Source organism: Chiloscyllium plagiosum, chromosome 3 (assembly GCF_004010195.1).
Source record: "Chiloscyllium plagiosum isolate BGI_BamShark_2017 chromosome 3, ASM401019v2, whole genome shotgun sequence".
In the NCBI taxonomy this organism is placed as follows: Eukaryota; Metazoa; Chordata; class Chondrichthyes; order Orectolobiformes; family Hemiscylliidae; genus Chiloscyllium; species Chiloscyllium plagiosum.
Genome location: NC_057712.1, coordinates 64,681,316 through 64,695,522, shown reverse-complemented (window position 1 = coordinate 64,695,522; position 14,207 = coordinate 64,681,316). Strand labels below are relative to the sequence as shown.

General features: G+C 40.1%; 1 protein-coding gene across 17 annotated transcripts in view; it reads right to left on the bottom strand.

Moving 5' to 3' along the window:
* Window positions 1–14,207, bottom strand: part of epb41l2 (erythrocyte membrane protein band 4.1 like 2) — a 208,153-nt gene that overhangs the window by 40,130 nt on the left and 153,816 nt on the right. For all 17 annotated transcript variants that reach the window (XM_043683473.1, XM_043683480.1, XM_043683487.1 and 14 more), the window contains exon 8: window positions 12,175–12,262. In XM_043683473.1, coding sequence (XP_043539408.1) covers window positions 12,175–12,262 — 88 coding nt within the window. The remainder of the gene's footprint in view (window positions 1–12,174; window positions 12,263–14,207) is intronic.

Sequence of the window (14,207 nt, the reverse complement as noted above, 5' to 3'; positions counted from 1 at the left end):
CCCCTGTCTAATGTCACACAACTAAAGGATTCTGCCACCAACATATTCATCAACGGGTAAACTTCTTGTAATCAATACAAATGCCTCTCTTTGAACCATGTCACCAGTTTCTTCCTCCAAATCCTCTGCTTCATGTTGTGTTACAAACATTCTGTTGGACTGATTTGGAAAATTCATGGCATAATGGTATTTTTTAAATCACATCTTAAACATCAACTGACCACAACCTGGACATTTTTAGAATAGATTAGATTACTTACAGTGTGGAAACAGGCCCTTCGGCCCAACAAGTCCACACCGACCCGCCGAAGCACAACCCATCCAGTACCATTCCCTACATTTACCCCTGCACCTAACACTACAGGCAATTTAGCATGGCCAATTCACCTGACCTGTACATCTTTGGACTGTGGGAGGAAACCAGAGCACCCGGAGGAAACACACGGAGATACGGGGAGAATATGCAAGCTCCACACAGTCAGTCGCCTGAGGCGGGAATTGAACCCAGGTCTCTAGTGCTGTGAGGCAGCAGTGCTAACCACTGTGCCACCCATTAAATCTTTTATGCTAAGTCTCAAATTGTTTTTTGCTCTTCAAGGTTGTCAAAAACAGTTCTGTTCTCAATTCTTCTAAAGTTATTTTATACTGTCTCCTGTGATCTGGATCTAGAGGGTATCGCATCATTGTGTCCTCCATTTTCTGTCTTTTAATTGATTATCCTAATTGTACCATGAAAACTAGATGGCATAAGCTTAAGGTGAGAAGGAAAAGATTTAGAAAGAACCTAAGGGATAACTTTTTCACACAGAGGGTGGTGCATGTATGGAACGAGCTGCCAGAGGAAGTAGTGGAGGCAGGTACTATTACAATATTTAAATGGCACATGGATGGATTTATGAATAGGAAGAGTTGAGAGAGGTTTGGGCCAAATGCTGGCAAATGGAACTAGGATTTCTAGCCGGCACGGATGAGTTGGACCGAAGCGTCGGTTTCTATGCTGTATGACTCCATGACTGAGTGTTTTCCAAAGAATTTTTTAATGTTCCAACATTTGCTCAAGCAGTGTGTGCTTATCTCCAAAATTAACTCCCATCAAAACTAGAAATGCATCTGTATTTGATACTTCTGCACAGATTTAATAAATTAAGTGCCAGCGCAGCTGGAAGAATTTCCAGCTGGAATTTCTGGAGTCTTATAAAAATCTTACTGGTTTGCATCATGTAATTTTCTATTTAACCTTCATTCAATCCAAATTTGTCAAAAATTGACCATGCTTCATAAGCAGTTCATAAATCATCTTTTTGACAATTTTTCCATTTCAGTTATTATACCCAAACCTTCACGTGTGTTCAAATGGTCAAGCTCCAACTCCAAAAAAAAAACTTGGTTATTTATCCTAGAACTGGCATCAAGACAAAAGTGGTCAAGCCATTCCATGCTTTTTCTTTAGTAAGGCAGTAACCATCGTCCACATGGTTACCTTAAAAGATTCATTTTCAGAAAGCACAAAAGTGTAATCATACCTCACTACTTTACATTAAGATTCAGATATCTTTTTTACAGTTTTCTCGTAATTACTCTTGAGTTAGAAGGCCGCTTAGTTTTCAATTCTTGACTTACAAACAGCTCACCATCTTCTGCTACCAATTTGAACAGAGTCCAGTCATGTACACCTCCAGTCAGAATTTAATTTCTAGCTCATACAGTACAGACCCCAATAACTGTGCTTACCATTTTTATAAATGGAGTTCTCACCAATTAGCACTAACAAATTATTAATCATCTCTTCTCTACTTCCATTAGGTTTCAAGCATCCTTCCAGACTTTACTGAATGATAACCCTTCTTGTTGCCGATGCCTACTTTGTTAGCTTTGTCACATCAGCTTTACTTATTAAATTAATCTAATTATAATGTATAAAACTAATTATAGAATGGTTACATTATAGTACAGGAAGAGGCCATTCACTCCATCTTGCCAGCTCTAAGAGCTATTTAACGAGGCTCACCCCCTGGCCTTCTCATTAAAGGCTTGTCAATCGTTTTTTCTGCTTTTAGATAATTATCCAAATCCCATTTGGAAACAATAACTGAATTTCTCTCCACCATGGCCTCAGCAAGGGAAATCCACATGCTAACAACTTGCTATGTAAAAATCATTTTCCCTCTTATGACCTATGATTCTTTTGCCAGCAATCTTTGCAGGCATGTCAGGCATAAATATCTAAATGATGCAGAATGCCATGACTGCGCTATTTGTAAAAAGAAACTGTACATCAGGGCTCACATTAATGTTTCAGCGATATTCAAAATATTGTATTGTATAAAGAAACAAAAGATTGTTATACAGTATCAAACTCAACAATTAACAGTAATAGCCAAGACCCTTTTTAAAAAAATACTTTAGTTATCAACTCATGCTTGGTGTCTACTCATACTGCACTAAAAACAGACTTACCATCAGCTGCTTAAGTGCCCCAAGCACAAATATATCTCCAATCACTGAATATGTAAGTATTTGTAATAAGTTTTAATGGTGATATCTGCTAAACTGCTAACAACGTGAATGTAAATAAATATGCTATCACATTTAAACACGAATTTCCAAATTCATGTGGCTTCATACATTTGAAATTAAATGCACCATCGCAAAAAACAGTTGCAGTATTATTACTGGATTCATTGCAATATTTGTGATGCAAATACACTTCATACCTTTGCCTCAATCTTTTGTTTTAATTATCAGGTAAGCATGAAAAAGTAATTTGTAAATTTGCTCCATCTGTCCTTTGGGAACAATGTTTCAGTAACAGCGGTCTTTACTAATGAGATTCAGTGCAACTTCTGAAATCCATATTGTAAAACTCAAAAACGCTCATACAACAAAAATAAACTTGGCTTAATCTGAACTTTCAATTCCAACAGTGACACTGTTGAACACTTATTTAAAATAAAAACAAACTGATATGTACTGTGAATACAGAATTAAGACTCAGAGCAATATAGTGGATCAGTAATTCATAACTCAGCAAAGTCAGCACCGGTAGTGCATACCTTGATTTAGCATCAGCAAAATGTGCCAGATTAAATGGCAGTGATAATCTAAGCAGAAATAAATAGAATGGAAACCCTGGAAAGGTTATACAGGTTCCAAGCAACTAACTCACCAGTGATAAATGAATATTTAATCCAGCACCTAAAGGACTATTTGTGAGGTAGTACAAATACCTGTGGACTGAAACAAGCCATTATTGTACACAAAGCTAGGGCAAACATCAACAGGAGTCTTGCTATAATACCATGCTAAAGAATGCAATCCATTTAGTTTGGATTGATTTAAAACTTAATAAAACAGAAGAGGAAGGTTATTGACAGATCTAATATGCCTATATTTTTCCAATATGTTAAAATCACAAGTAAACTATGGAAAGGCATAACCATTAAAGTTCCATCAATATTAAATAGTTAACTTTACAAAGACACCAAGCATGAGCAATTGATTCTGAACAGTTTAGAAAGCTAAACTGAATTAAAGACACTTAATTAGACAAAATAATTGTATACTGCATTTAATATGGAGAAGGGAACTGTGCACTGAGGAAAAGAATTGACAAAATAGATAGCTTTATGTTTTTAATATACAGGTCATTCCGCTAAATTGCTTACTTCATTAATGCAAATTCACTAATGCGATTGACAAATTGGGGACATTGTTTCTGAAGCACAAACTTTTAAAACATGTGTTAGCTGCAACGCAATTACATCGACAACACTTTAAGCGCTCTTTCTCTATAATGCGGGATTGCACAACAACACAGCCATTGCATTATAGAAGAATGTACCTGTGAATGAAAGTACAAAGGGATTGAGGAGTTTTACTAGGGGTTTGACATTTAGTAAGCCTGACTAAGCCTGAGTTGCAATCAACAAAGCAAACAGAATTCCAAACCTAAACACAGTTGCCAGTATTAACCATCTCCAACAAGGGAGATTGTCCTAGTAGCCTAACATTCAACATCCTGGAGGTATCATTGACCAGAAATGTAACTAAAGTAGCTACATAAATACTGACACCACCTGATTCTGCAAAACCCACCCACCATCTACACGTGACGAGTCAGCAGTGTAATGGAATAAAAGTGGCCACCGTCTTTTCAGGTCATAGGGCTGCTCTCTCATTAAAGAGAGAGAGAGAGACAGCTGCTGGTGATTGACAAGGACAGTCCTTCATGGTAACCTCTGACAGTACAGGAATTGAACCCAAGCCATTCGCATCACTCCACATTGCAAACCAGCAATGAAAAGAAACTGACTACCATGGAATGGAATACTGCTGACCACACCTAGCTTAATCCAAAACAATCAAGGAGCAAAACCCGGCCCAGGCTGGATTCATAAGAATGGTTCCACGAATAAGGAATTCCAATGACATAAAAGGATTGCTGACAGATTACATAAATTAGGACAATACTCTTTGGAGAAAAGAAGGTGGAGCAGATGGTTAACAGAGCTGTGAAAAATGATGGGGAGGCTGGACAGCGTAGGCATGAAGAAACTGTCTCCATTAGTGGAAAGATTGAGAATCAGAGCACACAGACTTAAGATAATTGTTAAAAGAAGCAATGCAGACATTGGAAAAATCTTCTGCATAGCAAGTGGTTAGGATCTGGAATGCAGTGCCAGAGAGTGTGGTGGAAGCAGGTTTAATCAAGGCATTCAAGTGGGAACTAAATTATCATCCAAACAAAGAATGCACAACACTAGACTAATCCCATTTTTAAGCACTTGGCCCATAGCCCTGTCTGCCTTGGCATCGCAATCTTCAAATAAAATGCTCAGATTATTTCAATTTCACCAATCCTTGAGTCAAGTGACAGAGGAGAGAATCATGGCCATCACTAAGGAGAAGGTGCTGGGTAAGCTGAAAGGTTTGAAGGTGGAAAGATCACCCAGATTGGTTGGACTATATCCCAGACTCCTGAAGGAGGTAGCTGCAGAGATTGTGGAGGCATTGGTGATGATCTTTCAGGAAAGAATGAAGTCAGGGAGGGTCCAAAAGGACTGGAAAATGGCTAATATTACACCTCTGTTTAAAAGAGGGGGCCAGAAAATAGGAAATTATAGCATGATAGCCTCACCTCGCTCATTGGTAAGATTCAAGAGCATTGTCAAGGATGAGATTGCTGACTACTTGGAAATGCATGGTTAAAATAGGCAGCATGGCTTCATCAAGGTGAGCTGAAAATGTGTTGCTGGAAAAGCACAGCAGGTCAGGCAGCATCCAGGGAACAGGAGAATCGACGTTTCGGGCATAAGCCCTTCTTCAGGAAAGAAGAAGGGCTTATGCCCGAAACGTCGATTCTCCTGTCCCCTGGATGCTGCCTGACCTGCTGCGCTTTTCCAGCAACACATTTTCAGCTCTGATCTCCAGCATCTGCAGACCTCACTTTCTCCTTCATCAAGGGGAGGTCATACCTGACAAACCTGTTACAATTCTTTATGGATTTAACAAGTTAGACAAAGATGAGCCAATGGATGCACTCTATTTGTATTTCCAGAGGGCCTCTAACAAAGTGCCGCACAGGAGGCTGCTAAATAAGAGTCCTTGGTGTTAGGGTAAGGCACTGGCAGGAAAGAGGATTGGCTCTCTGACAGAAGGCAGACAGTGGGGATAAAAGCGTCTTTTTCAGGATGGCAGTCGGTGACTAGTGGAGTTTCCCAGGGGTCAATGTTGGAACCACAATTATTCACATTATATGTTAACAAACAGGATGAAGGAAGTGAGAACATTGTGTTATCTATAAACTTAGCAACAAAGATAGCTGGAGGGACAGGTAATGTTGAAGAGATGGAAGGCTGTTAGGAGGACTGGACAGGCAAGGACAGTAGGCAAAGGAGTGGCAGACAGAATACCGTGTGGGAATGTATAACATTATGCACTTTGGTAGGAAAAACAGAGACGAAAAATATTTTCTAAATGGGGAAATCTGAAGTGCAAAAGGTTTAGGAGTCTTAGTTCAGGATTCTCCTAAGGTTAACATGCAGATTCAGCTGGCAATTAGGAAGGAAAATGCAACATTTGCATTCATTTCAAGAGGGCTAGAATACAACAAAGATGCATTGCATCGGCTGTATAAGGCTCTGGTAAGACCACATTTGGAATATTGTGAAAAGTTTTGGGCCCTGTATCTAAGGAAGGATGCGCTGGCCTTGAAGGGGGTTAAAAAGATGTTTACAAGAATCATTCTGGGATGAAGAGCTTGGTCATATGAGGTGTGCGGTGTGTATTTGATGGATTTAGAATGGTGAGGGGACATCTCATTGAACTATACAAAATACGGAGAGGCCAGGATAAAGTGGACGTGGAGAAGATGTTTCCGCTAGAAGAGACTAGGACCCAAGGGCACAGTTTCAGAGTGACAATCCTTTGGAACCAGGAGTAGGAATTTCTTTGGCTAGAGGATGGTGAATTTGTGGAGCTTGTTGCAATAGAAGGCTGTGGAAGTCAAGTCATTGAGTGTATTAAGACAGAAATAAATAGGGGATCAAAGGTTACAGGGAGAAGGTAGGAGAATTGAAACGTATTAGCCACGACTGAATAGCAAAACAGACTCAATGAGCCGAATACTTCTCTCTGTTCTGTTCTTATGGTGATTGATACGTTTAAGAGAAGAATTTAACAGTTGGGAGTGTAGACTCACCAAGTTCAATAATGTACAGACCAAAGCACCTGATTGACACATTTTCCAAAACATAAAGTGTTTAATTTTCACTGGCACAGCAGCTGCATCATTTACAAGGTTGCATTGCAGCAAAGTACTGGGCTAATGGTAAGATTCTTAGGAGTGCAGATGAGCAGAGAGATCTCTGTGTCCATGTACACAGATCCCTGAAAGTTGCCACCCAGATTGACAGGGTTGTTAAGAAGGCATACAGTGTTTTGGCCTTTATTAATAGGGGGATTGAGTTCCGGAACCATGAGGTTATGCTGCAGCTGTACAAAGCTCTGGTACGGCCACACTTGGAGTATTGTGTACAGTTCTGGTCACCACATTATAAGAAGGATGTAGAAGCTTTGGAAAGGGTGCAGAGGAGATTTACTAGGATGTTGCCTGGTATGGAAGGAATGTCTTGCGAGGAAAGGCTGAGGGTCTTGAGGCTGTTCTCGTTAGAGAGAAGAAGGTTGAGAGGTGACTTAATAAAGACATATAAGATAATCGGAGGGTTAGATAGGGTGGACAGAGAGAGCCTTTCTCCAAGTATGGGGACGGCAAACACAAGGGACACAACTTTAAAGTGAGGGGAGATAGGTATAAGACAGATGTCAGAGGTAGTTTCTTTACTCAGAGACTAGTAAGGGTATGGAATGCTTTGCCTGCAACGGTAGTAGATTCGCCAAGTTTAAGTGCATTTAAGTCGTCACTGGACATGCATATGGACGTACATGGAATAGTGTAGGTGGGATGGGCTTCAAATTAGTATGACAGGGCGGCACAACATCGAGGGCCGAAGGGCCTGTATTGTGCTGTAATGTTCTATGTTAACACTTCAAGGTTCCTTCATCAGCAGCACGCAAATCTGCAATTGCAGCATTTAGAAGGACAAGAGTAGAAGGTGCATGGGAACACTACCATCTACAGGCTCCCTTGCAAAACATACCTCTCATGATATGAAAACATAGGATGCAATACTCACTGGCCTTACAAATTACACTCACATCCCATGGTCATAATTAAAATCAAAAACGCTCATTTCATTGCTGACCTGAGTTAAGTGTACACAATGAGCGGATCCAGAGACCTCCTTGTTTCGGGAGGGAATGAGTTGGACATCTTTGACAACAAAATGTGTTTCTAATACTGAAAGTGTGATTAACCAGACCCAGAGTGAGACTGGGGCAGATCTTATACTTCAGAATGTCATGCAATGACAAAAGGCAGTGGTGGTTTTCCAACTGACGTCTAATAACTGCAAGCACTCCAGGTCTTGAAATTGAGCACAGTAGCCACAAATGCAAAAACAAAGTTAATTGTCAATAAATTTTATAAGGGATATTGTATAACAACTTCAGCATCAAGTCTGCCTCAGTCAAAATTGTGTAGTCCTATATTAATATAATGTTGAGAAGCCAATTACTTAAATAACACTAAAGATAGAACTCTCTCAAACTGGGCAATTTAATTAACAAATCAGACACATGCTGCCTAATCTCTACATTGTCCTACAGTTTTATAGCTGGAATTTTATTTACAAGTAAATTAAGGCTGCTGCCCAGACAATTCAAATCTAATCTCATGTAAAGTTTCTGTGAAAGTATGGACTTGGATAGAATTTACTTCTGACAGATAGGTATCATTGAAATAGATTAGCCAGAAGGAGGCCATTCAGCCCAATGTGTTGGTGCAGGTTTTTGAGCCATTGAATTAATTCCATTCCATTTTCACCAAATTCCTTGTAAATTTTCTTTCTGCCTCTCTGCATTCTCCTGCCAAAACATAACTCTGCCCACATCTCTGTACTAAAATTCATCTTCTACCTGTTTTGCAGTCTAAGTCCTTTTAAAGTCAATTATCATAAATACATGCTACATTTGAATCGCATATCATTTGCGAATATTGAAATTAAGCCCTATCTATCCAGGTCTTTAATATGTATCAGCATAGTACTGATTATAATGCCAACCAATGAAGTCACAAGGTTCACTGTTTAGAACACAATAACTTTACTACACAAAAAAAGTCATGAATACAATAACTACGTTATCTTAATTAGGATGTGATTTAAAAGATATAAAATTAAATGAACACAGTTACTTATACTCTCAACCAAATTTCTTAGCTCACGTTTCATTCTACGTCCATTTGAAGTGTATCCCAAGGACACTTCTCAAAAATTGGAAGGTCAACCACTTCAGAAGGCTGCTTTAAAGATCCAAGTAAAGGCTGATGTTTCTTTGAACATGCTGCTTATTTCAGAAAAAGCTTTGTCTTCAAATTTCCTTCAATCACTCCATTGTTGAAGGTTTCTGATTCAACACAGGCATCACTAGCATCTTAAGTGTGGACATGTTGGGTCAGAACTCTCCTGTTTCCAATATGCAAATACTGGAGTCCTGCATCTAAAACTCTCCTGTTCTTTTCAGCTCGGCTATCCTTAGATGTTCAACTAACGTCTCACGAGTTTAAAATGCTTTTAGTCAGCACACAGAATTTCAATCGAATTCGACTTAAAAGGGATGTTCCTGCAGTAACCTGTATCAAAACTAAAATAAAAAACCACTGGAGACCAGAACCATACACAAGTGACCTCAACTGTAATTAGCTTCCCTCAACCCTTTTTCTATTATTTATCTCAAAGGTAACTTGGTCACATGATTAGTTCCTAGAAGTAAGGTGTTTTACCAGATATATCTCTCTTGAAAAATCTAATTCTTAAAGGGAACATCACCATAGCATGCAATGTACATTTTTCTCCAGAAACACATGGGTCATCAAGTGCACCTTAACCAGTTTTGTATCCATGATGTTAATGCTTTTTAATCTTTTGGAGTTTATTTTTGCCCAATAGATTTTCAGATGACAGTATGTTAAATATCTTTTCAAATTCCATACACAGACACGTTGTGAGCCACTCCATTAAACAAATAATTAGATCATGTTTGTCAAATATAATTTACCTTCAAAACAAATCTATACAGATTTGCATATAATCCAGACTTCTCCAAACTTTGATTCAATTTGGTCAGGATTACTGACTCAAAATGTTCCTATCACTGATACTGACTGAGGTCATGATTTGGAAGGTGCTGTTGAAGGAGCCTTCGTAAATTGCTGTATTGTCTCGTCAGCACCAGTGGTGAAGCAAGTGAATGTTTAAGGTGACAGGTAGAGTGTTAATCAAGCAACTCATTTTGGACTGAATAGTATTGAGTTTGTTGTTGGAGCTGCATTCATTCAACTGGAGAATATTCCATCCATTATGGTCCTGATTTGGAACCGGCGGACAAAATTTGAAGAATGAGTTGGTGGTTTTATTCTTGGAGAATTTCTAACTTCTGACCTGCTCCCATAGCTACAGTACGTAGCAAGTGCCACTGAATGTTGAGGAGATGTGGTTAGATTCTTAATTGTTACAGGTATCATTGCCTGGTATTTTAGTCGCAAGTAACACTTAAACCACATACCTGCACATACATGAAAGTTAACTAGATCTTGATGCAAACACACTGAATGCACTTCCATTAAACGGCCATGTCTCAAAATCTAAGGGGAGAAATCTAAGTCAGGAGAAACACCCTTTAGGTAGGGGATCCTGGCACAGGAAGTCAAAGGTAGCATGTGATATCATTCAAGGAACATGGGCACAGTCAGTCTGCCAGTAGGGTGGTCACCTGATTGTAGGGTATGAGGAGCTGAATGTTAGGCACCAATCTAACGTTCTCCCATGGTCCACGTCATTCAGTGGTCAAGAACATTCCATGTAGGTCTTTCAACTCACTTAGCTTCATAGTTAGTCATGAAAGGCTAGAGCAATGTTTCCTTTGTGGGAGAGTTGAGGAGAATGTAAGGGGTCACTGAAAGAAGACAGATGAAGAGGAATTTATTTTCTCAGATGGTGGTGAATCTGTGGAAATCTTTACTACAGAGGATTGTACAGGCTGGATCATTAAGTATATTCAGGCTGAGGGGGGCATATTTTTAATCAGCATGGAAAGCAAATAAGCAGGGAAGTAGAATTGGGGATTTTCAGATCGTCCACGATCTCAATAAGTGGCAGAGCAGACTCAATGGGCTAAATCGTCCGCTTCTGTTCCCCTTCTCATGGAGATTGAAGTATTCAAGACTTCGACGAGATAGGCAAGGAAAAAACTTTCCTATCAGCCCATGGTTCAAACATTAGGGGAGACAAATTCAAAATTTTGGCCAAGAAAAGGGACATTTGAAGAAGAACTACTTTCTGCAGTGAGTGGTAATGACCTGGAACCCTCTGCCTATGTATGTGGCAGAAACAGAAACAGTCAATGATTTCAAAAGCAAATTTAATGGGCATTTGAAGGATATCAACTTGGAAGGCTGTAGAGATCATGCTATGGAGTAGGAGTGACTGGACTGCTACGTAAGGAGTTGGCATGTACTCAATGAATTGAATGGCCTCCTTCAGGGATAGAGTTATTTACCTATAGCACAATATTTCTTTGAAAGCAATGCTTTAGAAACTATGCCTAAATTGAATATTCTAGTATGGTAGAGTCATAGGGTCACACAGGATGGAAATAAACCTTTTGATCTAACTTGCCCATGCCAACCAAGTTTCCAAAATAAAGCAAGTCCCACTTACCCACATTTGGCTCATAGCCCTCCAAACCTTCCCTAAGTCCAAGTTATCTTCTGTTGGTGGTCCTTTAATTGCTCCTCAACCAGTTAATTGTTAACTTTAAGTCATTCCGCCATTTGGAGAAGGTAGAGGTCAAGACATGTCTTCCTACTCAAGAGTGAGAATTCTTGAATACGAGAGGTTTTCTATTATTGGGTATTCTGGTTGAAAACAGGGCCTACCTATGCCTCTGAACTTAATTTGCTCCACAGTGCTGACTTGTAATCTCTGGTGCTTGTCCTATTCACTGTACTAGTTTCGAACGTCAGCCACATTTTGAGCCTTGTGTTCTTTACTGGACACGGCTAATCTCCTGTGACGAGATTTAATCTTAGAGTTAATCTCTACTGCTTTCGGACTTTTGCTTCACTCACTACCTGAGTGGCTTTCTTGAGAGTCAGGATTTGTTTGGACTGTAATGCATCTGACAAAGACTCATCAAAATTCCTACAACAATTCTCATCTTACAAATTCTGACCTGAAGTCAGCCATGATCATAATGAATGGTGGTGCAGGCTCAAAGGGCAGAATGGCCTACGCCTGCACCTATTGTCTATTGTCTAGGTGCATTTCTTCACTAATCTGTAGAAATCATTAATGAAATTATCAATGGTTTCCTTGAGGATGAAATGCTCCTCTTAACTCTTGCTGTTTCAAGAATTTGAATAATTCTGAAATTGACAAAGTCGTTCAGTAATTCTTCCAAAAACGATCTGTAGAACAATCTTGAACTGATTTGTGAACAACTGATTTGTCACCGTCATTTTCCACAACACCAAGAGAATAAGGAAAAAGCAATTACCTTAGCATGATGCAAGTCAACACCATACATGGAAAGCATCTTGGCATTTTCCAGAAATTGAGCATCAGCCTGGGCTGGAGTTAAACCCCTGATAGAAAGACAAGGAAGTTAAATGTAAAATAATAATGGCATAAGATTATGTTATCAGTTCCAAATTTAAATAATGAAGGCTAATGAAGAAGCTCAGACCATTTCTCAAATTATTTTTTTAAAATACCTATCAAGTAGATCACTGTACTTGAGGAGTAAGAGTAAGTATTTGGACTGGTGCAACACACCATTAGCCTCTTTCTGTGCTTTGATTACAATTTGGGTAATTTAAGAGACCTAGATTCGATACAGCGACTTTTTGTTTTAACAACTTTGAAGAGCAAATAGCACTATATATATAAAACGGCAGATGACAGTTAGGCGACAAAATCTGTGGGTGGGAATAGGGGACAAATCAAGGTGCTGTGGACACTGGTTCAATTAAAAATGTGAGATGTAGATTTACTTCTTTTGTTCAGGTTAAGCTAATAATTGAAAATTTGAGTTAAACTGTAGATTAGCCTTAATCTACTTTAAAGAAAGAAAAGCCTCGAGAGTCTCAATGGCCTATTCCTGTATCCTTGGAATTATGGAAAGTTGTACGTGTGTGTTTCAGTGATAGTAATTGTGAAACTGTCAGCATTTGTTACTATTCAAACTTTGAAACAGACAGCAATATCTGGGAGCTTGTAAATGCATGGTGAAATTTGCAAAGCCAAAAGTGCTGTCAGTGATTCCACTATTCTATTTGCTTCTCCATGGGGTGTGCTGTTGAAGTATCTCCTGGATTGCACTAAGGTTTTGTGTTTTTACAGAGTAACAATGAGCAGGAACAAGCTTCTGACAACAGTGGTGGTATCAGAGACATTGATTTCAAAAGGAAATCAAATGGATGCTGGAGTAAAATAAACGTGTTCATTCATTGAGGGTCCCTCACAGATGATAACTCTCTTCCACTCTCCGGGTGAGTCTGTTCGTAGCTGTACAGACCGATGAGTGTCCCGCAGGCTTGGTTAAACTTGGGGCAGGTGATGGTCACGGGAAGGGGTGGATGGGGCGTTGGTGTGGCAGTGCGTTCTTTTCACCTGACTTCGACATTTTCTGGATGGCAAGTCTCAAAGTGTTCGATGCCTTCCTGGATGCTCCGCCTCAACTTTGGTCTTGGGCCAGTGAGGCCTTGAAGGTATCACTGAAGCGCTTCCTCTGTTCACCTGGGGCCCTGCCTGCCATTTTGAAGCTGGGAGTAGACATCTGTTTGGAGAGTCTCATGTCGCTCATACAGACGATGTGCCAGCCAATCAAGGGTAGTCAGTCCCTCAATACGGAGGATGTTGGCCTGGTGAAGGACACTAATGTTGGCGTCTCTTTCTTCCAAAAGGATTTGCAGGATCTTGTGCAGGCAGCATTGGTGGTACTGCTGTAGTGCCTTGAGGCGTTTGCTGTAGGAAGTCCACATCACAGAGACATGTAGGAGAGTAGGAACCACCCAGCTCTGTAAACTGTGATCTTGGTGCCAGATCTGATATTATTGTCCTCAAACATCCTTTCCCTCAAGCAGCCGACCACTGCACTAGAACACTGGAGGTGGTACTGGATCTCTTCATCAATAGCTGCTTTGGCTGACAGGACCCTCCCAAGGTATTGGCAGTGGTCAACATTCTCTAAAGCCTGTACCTTAATTCTAATTCTCTAATAAACTTTGAGGAGAAAGTGAGGTCTGCAGATGCTGGAGATCAGAGCTGGAAATGTGTTGCTGGAAAAGCGCAGCAGGTCAGGCAGCATCCAGGGAACAGAGAATCGATGTTTCGGGCATAAGCCCTTCTTCAGGAATGAGGAAAGTTTGTCCAGCAGGCTAAGATAAAAGGTAGGGAGGAGGGACTTGGGGGAGGGGCGTCGGAAATGTGATAGGTGGAAAGAGGTCAAGGTGAGGGTGATAGGTCAGACGGGGGTGGGGGCGGAGAGGTCGGGAAGAAGATTGCAGGTTAGGAAGGCGGTGCTGAGTT